At 41.9% G+C, this 19,956-nt stretch overlaps 2 protein-coding genes across 2 annotated transcripts in view; one reads left to right on the top strand and one right to left on the bottom strand.

Moving 5' to 3' along the window:
- The window catches only part of LOC133958472 (serine/threonine-protein phosphatase 2A 55 kDa regulatory subunit B beta isoform), a 41,289-nt gene extending 26,945 nt beyond the window's left edge, over positions 1–14,344 (bottom strand). Inside the window, exon 1 of the mRNA XM_062393273.1 lies at positions 14,053–14,344. Coding sequence (XP_062249257.1) covers positions 14,053–14,131 — 79 coding nt within the window. The 5' untranslated portion in view covers positions 14,132–14,344. The remainder of the gene's footprint in view (positions 1–14,052) is intronic.
- Positions 14,345–15,502: 1,158 nt separating this feature from the next.
- Positions 15,503–18,693, top strand: rpl26 (ribosomal protein L26). The gene is made up of 4 exons (XM_062393276.1): positions 15,503–15,621; positions 16,280–16,451; positions 16,542–16,682; positions 18,527–18,693. The coding sequence occupies exons 2-4, from the start codon at positions 16,284–16,286 to the stop codon at positions 18,653–18,655; spliced, it is 438 nt and encodes a 145-aa protein (XP_062249260.1). The 5' UTR covers positions 15,503–15,621; positions 16,280–16,283; the 3' UTR covers positions 18,656–18,693.
- The last annotated feature ends 1,263 nt before the right edge of the window (positions 18,694–19,956 follow it).

Below are 19,956 nucleotides of genomic sequence, written 5' to 3'. Positions count from 1 at the left end.
ATTAAGTGCCAGAATCAGTTTCAATGTACCAGCTCTAAAAGTCACTTTCTCAAATCAGATTTGAAGCTTAGTGAGATATTTCTCTTGAAGTATAATTTTACCTCAGGAATGGTCTCAGTCTGGCCTCATAGGTATTTCCCATACAGCTGAAATGATTAGTTTACGAGTTTATTCATCCACAGGAAACTCATTTAGATAAATGATTGATCAACACACTGAATGGCTGCTGGTTTTCTTAGTTTCTAGTGATTGTTTGGGTGTAAACAAGATATTCAGCTTCTCTTCCGGGCAAATGTGCTAAAATTATCTATTTTACTATCACAAAAGAAAATCCTCTCTACTGCTGGAACTAGGGAATCCTTGACATTTTTGCTTAAGAGAGTTAATCAAAAAGATTTATTCATAATCAATGACAGAAAGATAATAATATGCTGCCTTGGTATTCATATCGATCCAAAATAGTTATACAATATACAGGTCTTTAATCGATAAGAACCTTTAACATGATCCAGAGAGAGACAGTTGAAAGCCCCTGCAGCCAAAGTCTTTGCAGCAGGACTGAATGTTGCTAATAAGAACAGCAGCCGGGTGGAAAAGCCTGACCCCAAAATCCTAACAAGTCCCCTCCCCTTCCTGAGAGTGCAGCTTGCCAGAGAGGGTCCCCTGCAGCCATCCAGTCATGTCTCAACCAGCCCCATGTGACAACAGAACATGTTCTCTGTGCACCTTGGCTCAAAACACCCCCACCCACACCCATCCACCCCCCACACACACTGACACTCACACAATTCAATGCACACACAAAAAACACCACACAGCTTTATTAAAATAGTCGGCATTCGCACTCCGTCAACAACAAAGACAAACACACACGAGCGTGTCACACTTAGAGGCTGTAATCTCCAGGAAAATCCCATTTGGCAGAGCAGCTGCCAGCGTGGATCACAGATAGACTGTAGTCGTGGTACCCACAGGGTGGCAAGCTGTCCGTCCACACTTTTCTATCAACGACACAAACACTGACACACACACACACAACCATTTGAAGACAAGCTTAAGGTGGGCTGCGACAATAAATTCCCGACTTGTTTTAATAGAAAAACGTCGATGGGCTCACCCAGCCACTTTCTCATTTCAGCAGGGCTCCATTTTTATTGCTGGAGCAATCGATCTGGTGAGAGGGATCAGTGATGATGTAAAGCAGCCTCAGGGGCTCACCGTCTCTGACATGGCACAGTGTGACGAAGGGACTGGCTGGCAAAAGTGGACTGTCCATCTGTCTGTTTATCATGCTGGCTGTCTGTCAACACACTTTCTTCTGCTGAAACCAAATGGTACAGTGCTATAAATCACTATATATACACATTATCTATCTATTTATCTATCTATGTATGGCTGTCTGTCGGTCTATCAAACTATCACATGTGGATATATACTTTACAAAGGATGTGAACAAAGAGGTCAAATAAAGCTTTAGTGACTTCTGCATGTAGGATCAAGAGCCAAGCTTAGAGCACCACCATCTGGCAAAAGGAAATATTGCACCCAATCCAATTATAAAATGGAGTAAAGCTTCACTGGTAAATCCCTCAAGATAAAGTCATATACATACCTAATATACATAACATGTAGGATCCGTCCTTTAATGTTTTGTGAGAGTGTTGGGTCAAAAATTATGTTTATACAGGGGGCTGGGTTTGTTGACTAATAAATACTTTTACCTAAGAAGACAAATATATATTTTTTAAGTTTGTCCCAAAAGCAATCCTATATAATAATACAAAATAATGAAATAAAACAATAAAATAGACAAATATTAACAGCCATTTTATAAAATTGCATTTTTAAAAGAGGATATTGAGGTAGCTTGTCTGATCGACAGGGGGAGGTTGTTACACAGCTGTGGAGGCCAAACAATGAACACTCTACCCTCCTCAAGTCTTAACCTGGTACAGAGTATCAGTTAGTTAACAGCAAGATTACATGCAGGGGATGGGATCTTAAAAGGTCTCCTCAGTTCATTCAATGATTTTAGATTTAGAATTTAATGAATTGAATGAAAGTCAAATCAATTCGAAAAACTTCGGTTTACCAGTGCAATGAGGCGAAAAATAGGTGTGATGTGATCATGTTCTCAGCTTCTTGTACATTTATCTACAGTCCTTGTACAGCTGGTGATGATATGAGGCTTCAGCAGTCTGAGTTATCCAAATCAAGTGTCTAGTTTCAAAAGTTACACCTTTGTGTTTCTATCCCTCTACAGTGGCTCAGGAGGTAAACACAGAAGCACTACGAGAGAATTTCACAATGAAAAACTTTGGTAGATACCCCTGGAGTTGTTCTAACATGTCTGATGTCGCCTATGCCTGGTCTTTGAGAGCTAGTTTTGAATTTGACCCCCTCACTTAGACATCATTTTAGAAATGAATCTCTCTGCGGTGAGTATTGAAATTCAGCAACAACCCTTGGGAACATTTATTGAGTGTATTTCTATTTCTCTCTCCTCATTTCCTGTCCACTCTAATGTTGACTCACAAATAAACAAATTATAATCCCACAAAACAAATAGATCGGAGGGCTATATATATATATATAAACAAAAATGCAGACTTGAAAACACTTACCTACGTCAGTGTGCTTTTACATATCCACCAAACTGATTTATCCGAGATTAATAAATATCCGCTATAATACAAGATCAATATGCTGTTGGTTGGACATTGATGGACTGTCTCTCAAAATAGCCTGTGTGTGTGTCTGTGTGTTCCACTGATAGGCTACATTTGGCCTATTGCAGACACAAGGTTTTTTGGGGGGGTTAGTGGTTAAGGTAGGGTTAGGCTTAGGGTTAGATTCATCAGATTCATAGTGGTTATGGTAAGTGTGTGTGTGTGTGCAGTGTGCACGTGGCTGCGTGTGTGTGTGTGAGTGGACTCACGCTCAGTTCACATTTTAATCAATACAGGAAATCTCTTTCTGGATCCTAGGACCATCTTCCATCACTATTTTCTAAACCTAAGGATCATAAGCAGACGCTTTTGGAACAAACTTGTGGTGGTGAATGAGTCGGCAGCTGCACGGTGGACATGCTCCCCTTGCGTTTGATGACACAGCATCAATATTGGATCCATATTTTGTCAACCCTTGGCTTATGACACAGAGCTTAACTAATTACTCTGCCAACACGGACACCGCAGCCTGCCTGCTCAGGGCTCTGAGATGAACAATCTGTAAGGGGGGGGGGGGGGGGGGGGGGAGACATGGGAGCAGCCCTGTGACTCAAGTATTCAGCATAAATATATGAGGTCAACCAGGGGGGGTCACACAATCAAACACGTACGTCCATCTCCTCAGACTGACGAGCAACTGAAACAACCAGAGGAGCGAGGAGGAGGGGTGTCCAGCTGGGAGTTGGTTTCTACAGACACACTTCAGTAATCAAGTGGTGAGCGAGGATGGTGAGAAGAGGTTTCTATGTGACCCCCCCCCCCCCCCCCCCCCTGTGCCAAGCTGCCCCCTGGTGCAGATCCAGCTCCTGGAATCAGACAATGACAAATTAAATACTTTATTCATTGTTATCACTATCTGAATGTAAAGTAGGAACAATCCGAATAGTGATGTCACACGGACATAGAGACAGTCACAGATGCACGCACACACAAACACTCTCACACACACGCCCACCATAACCAACATGAATCTCACCCTAACCTTAACCACTGACCCACCCCAAAAAAAATCAGCTTTTTTTCTTATTAGGTTCACAGCTTTTGTCTGCAAAAGGCCAGATGTAGCCTAACTGTGGAACACACACACACACACACACACACACTAAACCATGATGACTACTTCATGCCTAACCAAACCACAATTCACATCGTCATCCTAGCCTTAACAAGGACCTCAGGAAGGAATCCTTACATTTTGCCTCATCAGCCTCTTCAGAACCACAGTATATGATCAGGACATCCGGCATTGGTCCATATAATGACCTCAAAATTAGACAAAACAATTACACACACACACAAAAAGACACACGTGCACACACACTGGTTTTAAGTTTGGGGTAAGCGGTAAACAGCCCCTGTGCCAGGACAGCTTGGCCTAGCTGCCCACCATCAATACTAATGACATCAGGACACAAAGTATCACTATGGAAACCTGGAGGCCATAGCCAACACCCCTGTGTACCACCGGAAGGCTGGAAAGAAAAAGGTCCGACAGGGGAGGAGAAAGACAAGAGTGAAGGTAGAGAAACCGAAAGGAGCAAGCCAAAGGAAGGAGGAAGTGAGTGAGAGTCAGTAAGATGTAGAGATGGGGGGGAGAAAAGAGGGGTGAGCCAAAATATCAGTGAAGGAAAGAGAAAGGGAGTGAGCGGGTGGGCTGTGGGAGGGGGGTGCAGAGACACTGGGTTGAGTTGAAGCTGGTGAGGAGCCAGAGCTGAGTGCTTGGTATGAAAACAGGCAGAGCAGTGTGCTGCAGCCAAACCTGAGACTCAGCTGGAAAAGAGCTCCTTTTTCCCCCCAAATCTGCACTCTCATCTTCTCCCCTCCCCCTGCATCCATCACCCCATCCATCACTCGCTGTATTCCACCGCCTGACTGCCTCTCTCAAGACTCAGCAACACTTCCAAACAGGCCAGATGGGTTCAATGAAATACAACCAGCTGTACGCGACCATCTGAATCACCCTGATGTAACAGCTCTCCTGAGCTGCTTTATTCCCAAGCACAGTTTTGCCAAAGTGGCTGCTACAAAACTGGCTTAGAAGGATGTCACATCAAGCAGGTCTGTTATGAGGCGTAGGTCATTAAATCCCAAAGAAAATAAAAGTTAATGCCTCTCAGGATAGAACGCTCTAGTCGTGCCGGGTCTTGGCCCTCACAAAGATTTACTGTAAATCATTTCCAAGCGTAATCGGCAGCTGGTGGGAAACTTCATTTAAGCTCAGTATTGCACTTTGTTCCACAGCAGGCCTCCAAACACATTTCATTGTAGGTGGGTCACAGAGCAATTTGGTCAGATCAATGAGAGCTATCACTGAAGGCCAAGGTTGAGGATTGAACAAAGCTCATATATAACAAGAGTGGGGACAAACCTTGTCTGCCAGTCAACACAGTTAAACCAGTAAAATCCACACAGTTTCTAGCCTTAAACTCTGGAAAATGTCTGGAAAATGTGAACCTTATTTATTCTTTATATTTTTTCAGTTTTGAGTCTTTCGCATTTGTGTCCTCACAGACTCCCCCGTTGGAAATTCGAAGGAAAATATTCAGACTTGAATGTCTGAAAGTTATTGTTGTCATGATAAAAACTGAAAAAAATCATAGTTTATTGTACAGAGCAACCACATGTCAGCTTTTAATATTGTTCGTCCTTTATATTGACATACATTTTATATCACCCTTCATGAATAATTTAAATAATAATTCAGATAAACAGTTTTTCTCTTTGTACAGCTTACATTAAATGAGCAGTAGTACATTTGAATGAAATGTGCCAACGCTTTGCCAAATAACTGCACCATTTTGAGAGTAAGGAGTAACCACATTTTTTATGTAATGACTTTAAAAGAAAATGTATAAAAAGCAATCAAGTCAGTGGTGTTCTGTCAACCATGATTTATTTTGTCTTAACTGATATGGAGTGTGGACTGTGTAACCTTCAGCTGTAAAACCTGTCAAAATAAAAGACCTCTGAATTGGATCCACACCAGCACCAGCTCTGACAGCAGGTTTTTTTCATGTTGGAGTCCTTGTCCTCTGACCGAAATCATTGCGTGATCCTTCCTCTCTTTAGGCTTCAAACAAATATGTCGAGCAAATGAGAAGACAAGTGCTGATCCCACTGAGCCTGATTCAGTCACGTCTGCATAATCCCACTGGAGGAGAGGGACAAGTGAAAGTACAATATTGTAACAAGGTTTTAAATTGGTTTAGGTTCTAATAAAACAAAACTGTTCAACAACTATTTGCATATAGAGCTAATTCTATATCAGAGAAAGCATTTACAGCTGAACTCACTCAACAGATAAAACTACAACAACATGGATGGTAAATGGTCTGTATGTATAGAGAGCTTTTCATGTCTTTATGACTTTATGAGATACTTGTTTATTACGGTGGAGACTTTAATGATCTTAATCCAGAGAACTAACAAATTATACATTTTTTAATTAATATCCAATGTTACTAAATTTAGCCGCAGATATGAAATGGTTCTGTTTGATCTGTTTTGCAGACTACAACAACGGGCATGAACAGAAAAAACTAAGACTTTCTTTGAACGTATTGTCACGTGTGATTGTTTGTTTGGTTTGTCTTTGCAGCTTGAAAGAATTAAAAGCTGTTCTACAATTTGTGCAGTATTTCATGATACACCAGTGTGTTTGAAGACTATTGTTTTTTGTCTAGGTACTACTCCCTGTTGTAAGTAGTTTATAGTTTACAATAATGGCTTTGATAGTTGATGATTCACATAGGGGTATTCCATCATATTTATTTCCAGCATAACAAGAACAGGTATAAATAAATTGTGTCCGGCTGTGTGAGTCGGCATGTAGCTACTGTTTATCACAAAATATCATAAGCCTAAATTCACAAAAAATATATAAAACAGACAGAAGGATAGAGAAGTGGTTCGCTGATGTAAGACTCATGGTGAGACATCGTGTGCCATCTATCCATTCAGGGGTGGAGGCTGTGGGGTGGGAGAGCGAGTGAAAAAGAGACAGGAAGGAGAGACGAGCTGGTACTTCATGTACTGCTGCTGTTGTCTACTGCCTCAGACAGAAGCATAAGGCTACATTATTTATCCAGGACCATGTCTTGAGTGTAAGGTACCATTCAGACAGAACAGTAAAAGCCTTCACTACAGTATGGCATGAGGTAGGATGAGGTAACTGTCTGTCTGTGTCTCTCTCTCCCTCACACGAACACACACCACTATACTCTGTCTGTGGTCCTGACACACAAGAAAACACAACTAACGGCAGCTTTCCATAGCCATCTGTGCCTCAGACAAAGTTTTGGTTTGGATCCCTGCTCCGTATCGAGAAACTCAGGTTATTCTGTACAAACAGGGCTGTGATGACTCTGCAACAAACCGATGGCTAATTTCAGAGGGATATTGAAAAACGATGCTGGTAAAACTATAAAGGGGCATCTAAAGAAAGATCTGCTTGGATCGTAGCCATTGTTTCTGCATGTGGGCACGGTTGGGTTTCTCAGGGCAGCTGGAAAAAAAGACTCCAGAGGTGACTCAGTAACTGTAAAACTGTCTGTCACTATACTGAGAGCAGATGGCACTGCTATCTCCCACTTTGAGTCACATCCCTTGACTTTTTGGAGCATCCTGATGGTATGTATGTAATCATTACTGTGTGCACATCTCTATGAATCGTCCTTTCACTATCCTACAAAGCTGTAATTGCTGTGAAACCAGCAGAGGAAATGAAATTCATACCCCATTATCGGTTCCGTCTACAGGGCTTGAGTCAGGATAATGTGGGCCTTTGCTCTGTCTCAGCACAACTGGGTAATCTGCTAGGAACATCAACATCAGCCAGATCAGGAGAGCTCTGAGAAATCAGAGGAGGAAACAGCATCCCGGGCTCCCTGCTCTATCCAGGAACTCACCGGAGTGTGTGTTCTCTTTCAGAATCATGCTGCATGATATTGAGAAACATTAAACATTCTTCATCTGGGGGACCATCTGGTTATTAACAGGTTTCAACAGAATTATTTTTTTTGTTATCTTTCCCATTTTTTGTCTGTGTTTTGATCTGTTATTTTTTAATTCCCATGTGCTTTGTAAAGCCCTGTGCGACTTTGTTTAGATAGGTGCTATAGGAGTAAAGTTCTCTCATTCTGTCATTTGCGTGGACATATGCTACTCTATCTGTTCTCATCCAGATACGCGTCAAATGTATCGGGTTTTTCCTTGGCTCATATCCACATCATCAGCTACAGTATCCCATTGGAATAATGCTTCTCAGTTATTGTTTATTTCAATATTATATTTGGCTCCACACACGAATTCACACAATTTTAATAACAGATCATGCAAGATGTATTACAACACTTCAGAGTTAAATTACTTCATTTTATTGCAGTGTTGTGAATTTTTTTACCCAGCAACCTGTCTCTCTACCGATCAGGACCTTTTATACATCCACAGAGACAGATGGGTGGAGAGAATGCCTGAGAGAACGAGGAAGCCCATCCTAATATTCTATAAATACCACATTTCCAATAGTAGCCGTGTTTCTGTGCTGCAGCCCGCCAGCCAGAGCAAAGGCCAGGCGGTCCAGCTCAATAAGGAGCCCCTTTGTCTGGATCTATATCTCCCAACAGGGGTTTAGTCAATGCTGTTCAGCACAGGGGGTTGGTTCAAAACACTGAGGCTCACTGTTGCGTTACAGGCCGAAGGTGAAGCGTTTACAGCGCTTCATAGATAAAAGAAAAAGCAAGTGTTTTCGTGTTTGCTGTAATGATACGCTGCCTTTTGTGAGGCTATAGGAGTGAAGGGAGTCTCAGTGATACTTGTTTTCATGTCGAGACCTGGCAGGGAGTGTTTTTGCTGGAGCGAGACTGCCGATGAGCGCTGTGTGAGAGAGACACTGATACGTTCTGGTGGTCTCACTGAGGGAGTCATGTTCTTTTCAGTTCCCACAGGCTCCTGAGATCAGTGGGATTCAGAAACCCACCACACATCACTTAACGGAATAAATTCTCAATGCTCACCGTTTTTCAAAGCATGCCATCAACCTTTATCTGCACTTCCCTTCTCACAGGCACCCATTCCCTGTGTCTAATTTTAGAATGAAAACTAATGTAAAGTCTATAGGGTCAAACTTCATCAACATAAATATTTTCTTACCTTTCCTAGTTTGTCAAATGATTGAAGGGGACAAAGTGCTGGGACCTTAACTAATATTTGCATATTTACATTCTAATCTATGATGCTATACATCACATTTTGTTTGTTATGCCCCACTTCAGATCTTCTGATTCCCAGATGTTTAACATTGTATATTTGTATTATTGCTGTTTCTTTTATACTTAATAATGCACGTTTACTTATCTATTACTTTTTACTAATGCTTCTATTTTATCATCTCTTTGCTGCTTCAATATGGCAAATTTCCACATTGTGGAGCTACTAAAGGAATATAATATCTATCTTATCTCACTACATTACAAGGTCAATATGGTTGAATTCACATAACAGCTACAATAATGCAGAATGACCAGTGTAGTTTCCTCAAATCCTTGACGTTGTTATTGTTTTTCTCCTATAAAGATTAATTGATTTTAGAAAGATGAGAAGAAAGTCACAAATCAATAAATATCACAACACAATCAATCCTTTCTAAAAACAGACACAATCTCTTTGTCTGAAATCCTAATCTTTTCTTTTCTTGCAACTGATCTTGATCTATAACACCTGAAGCAGAGATGTGCTTACTGGAGATTGAAAGTCAAGATATTTTATTTGTTATATTATTCAGTTGCTGAAGTAGACTACTGCTCCACATGTTATCCTGCATAGTGATGACACATATGCTCATGAGCAGAGAGGAACAGCCTGTAGGCTACAATGACAACCTAAAGCACTTCAAAATATACAAAGTGGGACTACCACTCATCCCACTTTGTTTTCTGCTGTGATATAACGTAATGAATATAAAATAAACATAAAAAATCAAAACGCCTGAAACGTGTATTCTCTCCAATGACCAGCAGAGGGCAACTCCACTGGTTGTAAACAGAAGTCAGTTTCTATTGAAGTCAACTGTCAAGTCCCCAGCACAACATGATGCTCTTCTTGAAAATGTTGGTCCCTATTAGAGTCACATCACTAGGAACGATTTGTGCCTTGATTACTATACCCAGTGTTAGTGCTGTAAACTGTAAGAATAAGCCAACGTGTGCACAGATGTTGTTCAAATACAATTTTTTAAAGACAAAGGTGCAGGTATGGTTATGCAAAACGGAAAGCTTCAGATGGCAGATATTGATGCATTCAGGATAACAAACCACATGTTTGTGGAAAGCAACTTCTGAAATAAAGCTTAACTAAAATTAGATTAACTTAATGTAAAGTGCCCACAAGTGTGCCACGTATTGGTTCCAAGAGTGGGACATTTCTAGGCATTTTGCCTCAATGATAAGTGCCTAGAAGTGTCCGGCTCATTCTGATTGGTCGGGACATTTCTAGGCATTTTTGCTATAAGTCAGGCTACACCCCCTCTCCCAAAATATGGGGAGTTCTTCAAAATACCAAGATGGTGCTGGACAAAATGCTAAACTCATTGTTTCAAAAACCAAAGGGTGACATCATGGTGGTCAGTTGGGTAATTTTCTTTTCAGCACACCTTTTTTGCCCAGTCTCTCCCCCTTCTGCGAAGGAAAGCTGACCAAACCAGACTGAGCAGTCACGTGTATGAGTTTGCTGATGCCTTATGCAAGTGTGCATGTAGGGGTGTTTGTCTCTTGCAGTATGCAAGGACGTGAGGACTACCAGGAGTGTGTTCTGAGCTGTGAAGTGGGTGTCAGTCAGGGTATCAACAACACTGTGGGATGTATGATAACGCAACAAACACACACACACGCACAAACACACACACCAGCGCAGGCCGGGTTCCTCTCCCACAAACTCTGTGTCACGCTTTGTCAAAATGCAGACAGAAGTCTCCCCGCAGGCACTGCCACGAGAGGCTCACAGCTCCTCTTATAAATAAAACACTCAGACACACATACACAAATTCATACACAAATGTCAGCCATAGTCATTAAATAACAATGATTACAAAGTCAGAGATCTGATCTGAAATATTCACCGCTTTATTGAGCTTTTCCCACTCAAACAAAAGAAGGTATCACAGAGTGTTCCCTCAGTCACTTTACAGCAACAAGAAGGAGGAAGACGAGGAGGCTGAGGCAGGACAGGCTCTGTTGATTGATAGCAGCGTGTGATGTGGCGAGGTGTCGTTTGGGGACACACATTTTTCCCTGACTCAAACAAAAGACATCAGAGGGGGAGACGCTCATGCAAAGCTACAGCCATCAGAAACCTTTAAGACTTAATCCATCACAGCAGAACTGACAGGCTGATGGGTAGTGGGAGAAAAGAACAAAAACAATATGTGTATATATATAAAAGACATAGAACAGAACACACACACACACACACACACACACACACACACACACACATACACACGCACACACAAACAAACAAACACACTGGCAGTCAAAAGCTGGCCGTGTCCCTCAGAGACCGAACCCAGGTGAATCCAAGGGATGCTCTGAACAGTGGCCCAGATAAACAAAGGGAACACGTTATGGTCCAGTACAGCGCTTATATAATATATTTTCTACTAACATGGTAACTGCACACTCATCTTCCCTGCTTCCCTGGAGGGAACTCCACTCAGCTGGAGCAGACTTGAATGCTGGGAGATGTTGCAGAGGGGGGATGTAGAGGTGTCCTTGAGAGGAGCAGGGAGGAAGGGAGCTGTGCAGCCTCCTCCAGACCAGCAGGTCTAATGGAAGATCGCGGTAACAATGTCACGACAGGAAGTGCAAACACCGGCGGAAACAACCACAGAGGCCATAAGTCACGTGCAGCTCACTCGCATGCAGCGGTTTGTGCACGCCCTCCTGCATCTTACACACACACAGTGCTCACTGTTTACAGAGTAGGTAGCGGGCAGAGGAGATTCCCCATTTCATTATTATGCACATCATATTTCCAAGGTCATCTGCTGGGTCATCACACCTTGCTGGCCTCCGGCACACAGGGTTCAACATCTCTCGCTCTCTGTGTAAACAACTCTTTCATATATCTTCACACACACACACAAACACACACGCACACACAGACACTCACACAGAGTGAGATAGCAGCGGTGCAGGATCATATATCATATTTGTTGTGGCTGATGGGCACTGCAACTCCCATGTTTACTGCTCCATCACTTCCTCTATTATCCACCACTCCCTTGTCTGAGGCAGAGAGGGAGTTAAGAGGCTGAGATAGAGCGGAGGAGAGGAGGAGAGTGTTTCTTGACCTTACCTCTCAACATCTGGGAGCTCGTGTTTACCGGTTTATGATTGACAGGCTTCAGAAAGAGAGGGAGAGACCCAACTGCTCACATCAATATGACTTTTAAACAATAAGCAGCTGTTAAAATAAAAAGCACTGCCCATACCAGGGATGTCCAAGTGTGCGAGAATGTTTGAATGTGAACCTTTTTGTTTGAACTTCGCAGAGGAATTTAAATTTATACTACCATGATTTCACATACATTCCACTCTAAGACATGGACTTGTTTAATTGCCAAGTAATTCTGATAGTTTTATATTTTGATAAACCACTCTTGCTTTTTCATTTTAAGTTTTAAATCCATGAGTTTTCTGCTTGTTTTCTTGCATCCTTTAAACTCCATCCAATAAAATGAACCCATAATATGAGTTTTTCTCTATACTTTTTTGTTAATTTGGTTTCTATCAATAATACTGAAAAAATGATTGTCAAACATTCTTATTTTATTTGTTTTGGTTGTTCTGTTTGTTGTAATGTCTGTTTTGTGTAATGTGAGGCTCTTTTTGTCCAACATTTTGTCAATAAATACACTTTCACAGTGAAACATTGTAACCTATAATTATCCAACAAGAGTAATTAAATTATACTTCAAAAAGCTAATTACGTCATGTCTCCCTGTGTCTTTTCTGGTATGTATTAATGTTTTTATGTTTTATAGCTTGACACCATCCTGGATTATAGACTTTTAGATGTATCAAGGGAATGTCTAATTTAGTTTTTAAAGATTGTAAGCAAACTCCAATAGAAATCGGGAGTGAGTAAGTGAGTGTCACGTCTTCCTCCTCCTGACTGAGCATATAAAGTATATATAGGTCAGCTCTATAGACTGAAGGGCCCTGGCTTTGACTGGCTCATACTGAACCGCACAGAGCACTGCCTTCCTTCCTGCCTGTGCCACAGGGCTGAGGACTGAGGGGCAGAGCGCGAAAAAGGAAGGAGGGCGACCATGCAAAGCTAAATAATGCAGAGGCTCAGTCTCCACATTATGACCCAGTAAATGGCTGGTTATACAAACACACAGAACCCTGCTGGGCTGCTCTGTCTGACAGTCCAATCTTCAGGATGAATTGACCACTCTTATGAACTAATTTATTGCTATCGAGACCAGGGTCAGTTCAGTCAATTCAACATGCTCTCCTTGTGCATCTACAGAAAGGTTTATGTCCGCTCAGTAATATTCATCCTGTATTAACCGGATTGCCGCCTGATTCTGTCCCAGGCCTGTTCCTATGTTGTCTAAGGCGGTTCCCGAACTCTCATCTGACAACCCAACCAAAATAACCAATGACTGGACAACCCCATTGTCCATTACAACATTGATTTGTGCAAGTTCACAACAAATTCCCCCACATGCACAAGTCGCAGTGTTTCCTGCTGTGCTGTAGATCAACCAACTTTAATTTATGCTGTCACTTTTGTGGTTTGTAATCTGATTTAGTGAGTATTTTTAAGCTTTTGGACTAATTATGGCTAAAATATGATATTGAGGATCATTTCTCAATTTTATTTTATTTCTCAAAATTATCATGCGACCCTCCAACCTCGAGTTTGGTATAAGATGAGGAGGCAGAGTATAAAAGGGGTGAAAAGAACCGAAGGACCAAGAGCAAGGGGCATACTTGTCATGCAAGTCTGAGTGTGTCTTGTAATGCATGTGTGCCTGTGTGTTGACACGGGCACACTCAGGCACACTATCACACACATACAAATCACTTTAAGTCATCTGCATCAGGGACCTTTACATCTGCCCCATATCTGGATGTGAGTGAGAATGGCTCCAACTTCCTGCACAAATCTGCAGTGTGGCCCTACAACTGCAGGTGTAACTTATGCACACATGTCCACTAACTGCAGCCTGTCAACATCCATGTCTCACGCTCAAAGTACACAGCAACTCGCCTCCCCCCGGGACAGCATCCCTCGGTGTCCCACCCACCCTTACCTTCGGTGTGGCATGTGGAGGACAGGATAGTGCTCGGCGGGCGGAAGAGGTACGGGAGGTAACGGGAAAAACATTTCATCTTCTTCTCCGGTGCTTGCCGACGGGTGAAGAGCGCTGCGTTGCGGGCTCCACATCCGCACTGCCGCCGCGACAAGCCGGCCAGAGGAGAACCGGAGGGAGGGTGGTGGGGTTTTTGCGGGAGGGGAAAGAGGCTCCTCTCTGTCCGCGGCGCAGAGGGGCTATGACAGCATCACTTTTTTTCTCGCAGGCAGGCGAGGCGGACAGACAGATAGCGCAGGCAGGGGAGGCAGGCTCCGGTGAAAGAGCGTCGTGTGAGGCGGTGGATCCCTCTGGGGATGGAGTTGTGAGTGAGAGCAGGACAGGGGGTCTCCTCTGCGGCTATGGGAGGTCAACACACGTGTAAACACCCACCCACCTCTGCCATGGGTCTGAAATGAGCACATTCATTACAGCTGATCAGTGGCCTAATGATGTCATTAAAAATAACACAACTAATGTATAATTGTTTCACATTGTTTTCATATTGATTCAACGTATATTCCAGTGGTTATCTTCACCTAACATAGTGTGTGACGAACACAGGCCAACTCTTAATAAATCACAAACATAACTTACTAGGGGTATTGATTGAATTGGATTTTGCGCCCTCTTTTGGCACTTTAAATAAACATATATATAAATATATATATATATTTACAAGACAACACATTTCAATTTACAACATCCCAAAAAGAAAAACACAGGGCCTTATAATTGGAGTGGAGATCTGTTAATAAAGGTAGTTATAATGCAAATAATAACTTTATTCAAATAGCACCTTTCAGAACAGTTGATTCAAAAAGTGCTTCACAAAGAGGACAAGTAAAAACAAGTAAAAGTAAACATCCATTAAGAAAACAAGAACATGAATACAATGCCATTTGAAATTATATACAGCAAATTATATAAACCAAAACCTAAATTCAAATACAGAAAATTATATAATACAACATCTTAAAAGTGATGACAAAAGACAAAAACAGCCATTAAGCAAAAGTCAGTTTGAAGAGATGATTTAAAATCAGTGAAGTTTCAAGTGTGTGGTTATTTATGTAGTTTATAGTAAACTATTCCAGAGCGTTGAGGCCCTGTCACGTTTGGTCCTCAGTCTTCACTGAGGAATATCTAACAGGTCTAATACTAATGGAGAAGATCAGCCCAGAAGCTCAATGCCAGACCATGCAGTTTCTTCAATATTGTGAAATCAGTTCTAAAACACACATAGGAAGTAGGCTCATAACATTAAAACTTTGTTTACCAATGCAGGGACATTCACAACACAAAATCACAATTTCATAAATACCTCATGCGTAATATTTAACTGTTATACCTAATCGCTATTGTGTGGAAGATCAGATTAAACGTGGTGGTTCATTTTTCATATTTTCCATGCAGTCCTGTTTTTACCACGCTACTTGGCACATCTCGCGAGACTTGAGTGTGAACTAATGCCAGCGGAAGTAGTTTGCGAGTCTCTTTTCCGCCGGCCATAGAGGAGCTAAGGTTAGGGTAAGGATTCTTATCAGACCACTTCACTAAAGTTATCATCATCCATCCTCCTTTGAATGTCACTGTGCACTCCTGTCAAACCCTAAACACTATGTGAACATTGTCACCGTCAAAGTACGGCCAGTATTGACGCCATGTTGCCGATAGATGACTAAATAAAAAGCCCTTCGTGTCTTGGTGCCCCTGTCCGCTCAGGCTGTATCCGCATGTCGGCTACGGGCTGTGAAGCGGCTTGGTTTCCCGTGTTAGAGCTTAATACCCGGCTTCATTCACACACCGACGGGTCGCTGTGCAGTTTTTATTGTTCTTTATGATATTACTCATTTCATGTTGACACTGGAAAACTCCCTCCAGTCCGTTTGCTGTATTATGCTAACACGCTAGCCACACTGTTAGCTTAACAGCCAGCTAAGAAGCTAGCTTAACTTAAAAACGCCGGAGAAAGCAGACGAGTTTAAGAAAAATTGTCTAACCGATTCAACTGCTCTCAGTGTTGACTCAAACCTTTTGACCGTAGCGTTCACATGTCAAACCACGCTCCCCTTGCGTCAGTTTGTCACGTTTTCTGCAGCCTGGTGAGAGAAGATGTGTCAGACATGCAGCTCTCTTGGCCTCCTCATGTCGCTTGGTTAATAACTTGTGCTCCTTCTTTCCTCAGCATCATGAAGCTCAATCCGTTTGTCACCTCCTCTCGCCGCAAGAACCGCAAAAGGCACTTCAATGCCCCCTCACACATCAGGAGGAAGATCATGTCTTCTCCCCTCTCCAAGGAGCTCCGTCAGAAGTACAACGTGAGGTCCATGCCCATCCGCAAGGACGACGAAGTCCAGGTACTGTGCTCGTGATGGCTGTAGGTTGTGATTTGTTTTGTATGGGTGAGATGTACCTGGTTCTAATTGTGTTGTGGTGTTTACCAACAGGTGGTCCGCGGACACTACAAAGGCCAGCAGATTGGCAAAGTGGTGCAGGTCTACAGGAAGAAGTACGTCATCTACATCGAGCGCGTGCAGAGAGAAAAGGCCAATGGAACCACAGTCCATGTCGGCATCCACCCCAGCAAGGTGAGACAGTTGGGTCTGCATCAGTCGATATATGATGAATTTGAATGTTGGTTACCCCATCAAGATTCACATTAGAGAGATGTTCTTGGCATGTTAATGAGATCATGGGACAATGCTGTTGGGTGTACTTGAGGCACCTAATAATAAAGGTGCAAGCAGGAGAGCTGCATTTGAATTGGTGTGCTAAGCATTGTAATGAAAATGTGGCCTTTCTTTATAGTCATTGTTTTAACTGAGTGAATGCTTCCAGATTTGAGACCATCAGAATAGTGTGTCCAGCATTGTTATGCTTTTATTAACGGTCAGTCAGTGGTGTTGCTTCAACTGTGTGGCCCTTAGGCTGTAGTTAGTGGTGCCGGTTTATTAAACTGCATTATATCGTGTCCACCCCACTCAGGTCGATTTGGGAAGGCGCATTTCTCCAGGGTTTCATAACCATCAGATTGAACTGCATTGCTAGTTAGAATCTTAATGAGATCCTCAAATAATCCAGACTCAAACCCTCTTTCATCAATTGCTCTTTTAGTTGTGCTTAAGGCAGTGTTTTTTTTTGTTTGTTTTTACACTGAATACATTTTTTTGCCATGAAGGCTATATTGAACTAGTTGGTACTGATAGTGATGCAACAAGTTAAGGAGACGCACCGAAACGAGCACAGACCTAAAATAAATAAAACAATGGCTGAATTCCATTTAGCTGCTGCCTCTTCTGAGTCTGGTACACAGACCTCAGTCACACTGCCACTACTTAGTAAGAACCTGAAAAGAGCAGGTTGCTTAAAACACCAGTGCTTTTTCTTACTATAGTAAGTCTGCTGTGAAAAGGGCCTTTTGAGTGAAATATTCCCCGGTGACATACTTCAACTGACTGCTGCAAACCTCACTGTCCTTGATTTGGCAAGGCTTTCCTCCAAGTTGCTTTTTTTCAAGTCCAGCTGTGTTATATCTTCCTGTATTGAATACTGGCCTGTGAGTTATTCTACATTCCCAGCTTTTCCTCCCCAGACGTGTAGAACGGTCAGCTTGATTCGATTGTTCTTCCTTCCGGGTGTGCTTGTTTGAATAACTAATCACAATTGTCTCTGATGTCCAGCTAATAAAGCCCAGTATACAGAGACTTTGCCATTTCGAGAGGGTGTTTGAAGGGAATTTATAGTTTTTTCATGTGGCCTCTGGAATGATTGTCATTAAAATGGATTAAAAGTAACGTAAGACAAGAGGCTTCTTAGACTAACTTAACGATGATTGAAGTTGGTTGTCAGTGTGCAGGTCACTATCACAGAGGTGGTTCTTTCCCATAGTGAAAGATGACAAGCATATAGCAGTAGAGCAGCATATACCTTGTACTTCATAATTAGGAGGCAACCTTAAAATATTACATTACTTTTCAAAGAGCATGCACTAACACCTGGGGGCCTGGAACTGATGTACTTAATGGTTTTAGATAATCATACCTGTACTCTCCAACTGTGCCATATTGATATCTATAGTTATAGAGTTTAGTTACCCATTGACGGCATAAACTGTAATGCTCTGGTGGAACATGTTACTAATAATTTGGGCATTCAATTTCTTTCATATTAAATTGTTTTCCAGTTAATTCTCCGGACTGTTGGCACATGACTAGAATATATAATGCTCCTGTAGATTAAGCAATCACTTATGTTCAGTATGAAGTCAATAAATGTCCCTTGGTCATTAGAAATGTATTGGACATATCCTATGTTTTGTAATATGTAACTAATGCAGATTAGAGTGATAATTTCCATACGATCTCTATGTTATTGGTCCCTCTGGCAACAGGATATTTTGTGACCTGTTAATAATCCAGTGTTCTGTTTGCAGGTGGTCATCACCAGGTTAAAGCTGGACAAGGACCGCAAGAAGATCCTGGAGCGCAAGGCCAAGTCTCGCGCTGATGGAAAGGAGAAGGGGAAATACAAGGAGGAGACCATTGAGAAAATGCAGGAGTAAAAATGATCTTTTGCTATCAATAAACTGTAAAAAATGGACCCCGCTCTGTCTGTCATGAGTTATTGTTGAGCCTTTTTTTGTCATGTACTTAAAGGACTTAATGTTTTATATATTTATATTTTAAAGGGCCCACAACAGAAGAGCACAGTGCTGGATTTAAAAAAAACGATTTTTTTATACTGCTCACCTGCTCAATATTGGATGTGATTGGCTCTAGACCCTCTGCTACCCTCAAATGATAAGCTAAAGCTAATAAATGACACGAAAGGTTTTGCTCTTAGTTCCAGCATTGATTTTTCAGATTAATTCATGGATCATGTTGAAAACTATCTAGAGGAGGGATATATCTAACATTACATGTCATTTAGCTGATGCTTTTGTCCAGAGCAACTTACAATTTTTGTACACTAAACATTTATGAGGGGCCATTTTAGGCAAAGACACCCAGGCATGCAGACGGGAAAGAGTGGGATTCGAACCAGCAACCCTCTTCTTGTGGAACACCTGCTCTATCCCCTAGGCCACGCGCTCCCCATATTTGAATGTGCAATTTAGTTTTTAGAAGTACGCAGGTCTTGAGTGACTGAAAGATGTTCGAGACTGAAATGGAATGAGAAAAGCCAGAAACGCAGATGTTTTTTATAGTCGTGACGAAGTGTCATTAAAAATACTCATGGTTAAATGAAAAATACAGAAGTCCTGAATGAAATGCCACTTATGGGTTGTGTAAATGTATTTTCCATTCCAATTTGGTCCATTGCTTTTCGCTGCCTCTTATATTTTGAATAACGCGAGGTAGACAAAATTGTAAGTTATAAAAATATATAAAAACAAATATAAAGTCTGAAATCAGCTGTACTGATAGCATATCATGTCAGGTTGACAAAAATAAACCATGATGTCCACAATCATGTTGATTCTTACCTCTATATTGTTCTCTCTTCTCCTCAGCTACTTTGCGGTGCTTTCTGAATTGTGCACCTGATAATTTAACCTTTTTTTGATTCATCTTTGACTCTAACCACGTCTATCACCGCAGCGTGCTAGTCAGGAACACACCTGAGGTGGAGGTTTGGCAGGATGACCACTTCTTGGAAGATTCACCGCTGTCTCGCGCAGTTTCTCCTCTCGTTCACAGTTGGAGTGTTTTTGATTGCGATGTGATATGGTTCTGAAACCTGTGTGATGATTTAGCTTCTCTCGTGGACGAGGCCAAAGTTTGTCAGACGTCCAATTGGTTGAGTCTGGTCCACATCAGTCAAGAGAGCTGCCACTTTTGTGAGAAGAGTTTAGAAATAAGA

This window comes from Platichthys flesus, chromosome 8 (assembly GCF_949316205.1).
Source record: "Platichthys flesus chromosome 8, fPlaFle2.1, whole genome shotgun sequence".
Classification (NCBI taxonomy): Eukaryota; Metazoa; Chordata; class Actinopteri; order Pleuronectiformes; family Pleuronectidae; genus Platichthys; species Platichthys flesus.
This window is presented reverse-complemented; position numbering and strand designations above follow the sequence as displayed.

Bases quoted from the DNA above. Each gene is read 5' to 3' on its own strand.
- rpl26 (XM_062393276.1), top strand. From the start codon at position 16,284: ATGAAGCTCAATCCGTTTGTCACCTCCTCTCGCCGCAAGAACCGCAAA. The intron at 16,452-16,541 runs GTACTGTGCTCG...GTTTACCAACAG, and splicing joins GCAAGGACGACGAAGTCCAG to GTGGTCCGCGGACACTACAA. The intron at 16,683-18,526 runs GTGAGACAGTTG...TTCTGTTTGCAG, and splicing joins TCGGCATCCACCCCAGCAAG to GTGGTCATCACCAGGTTAAA.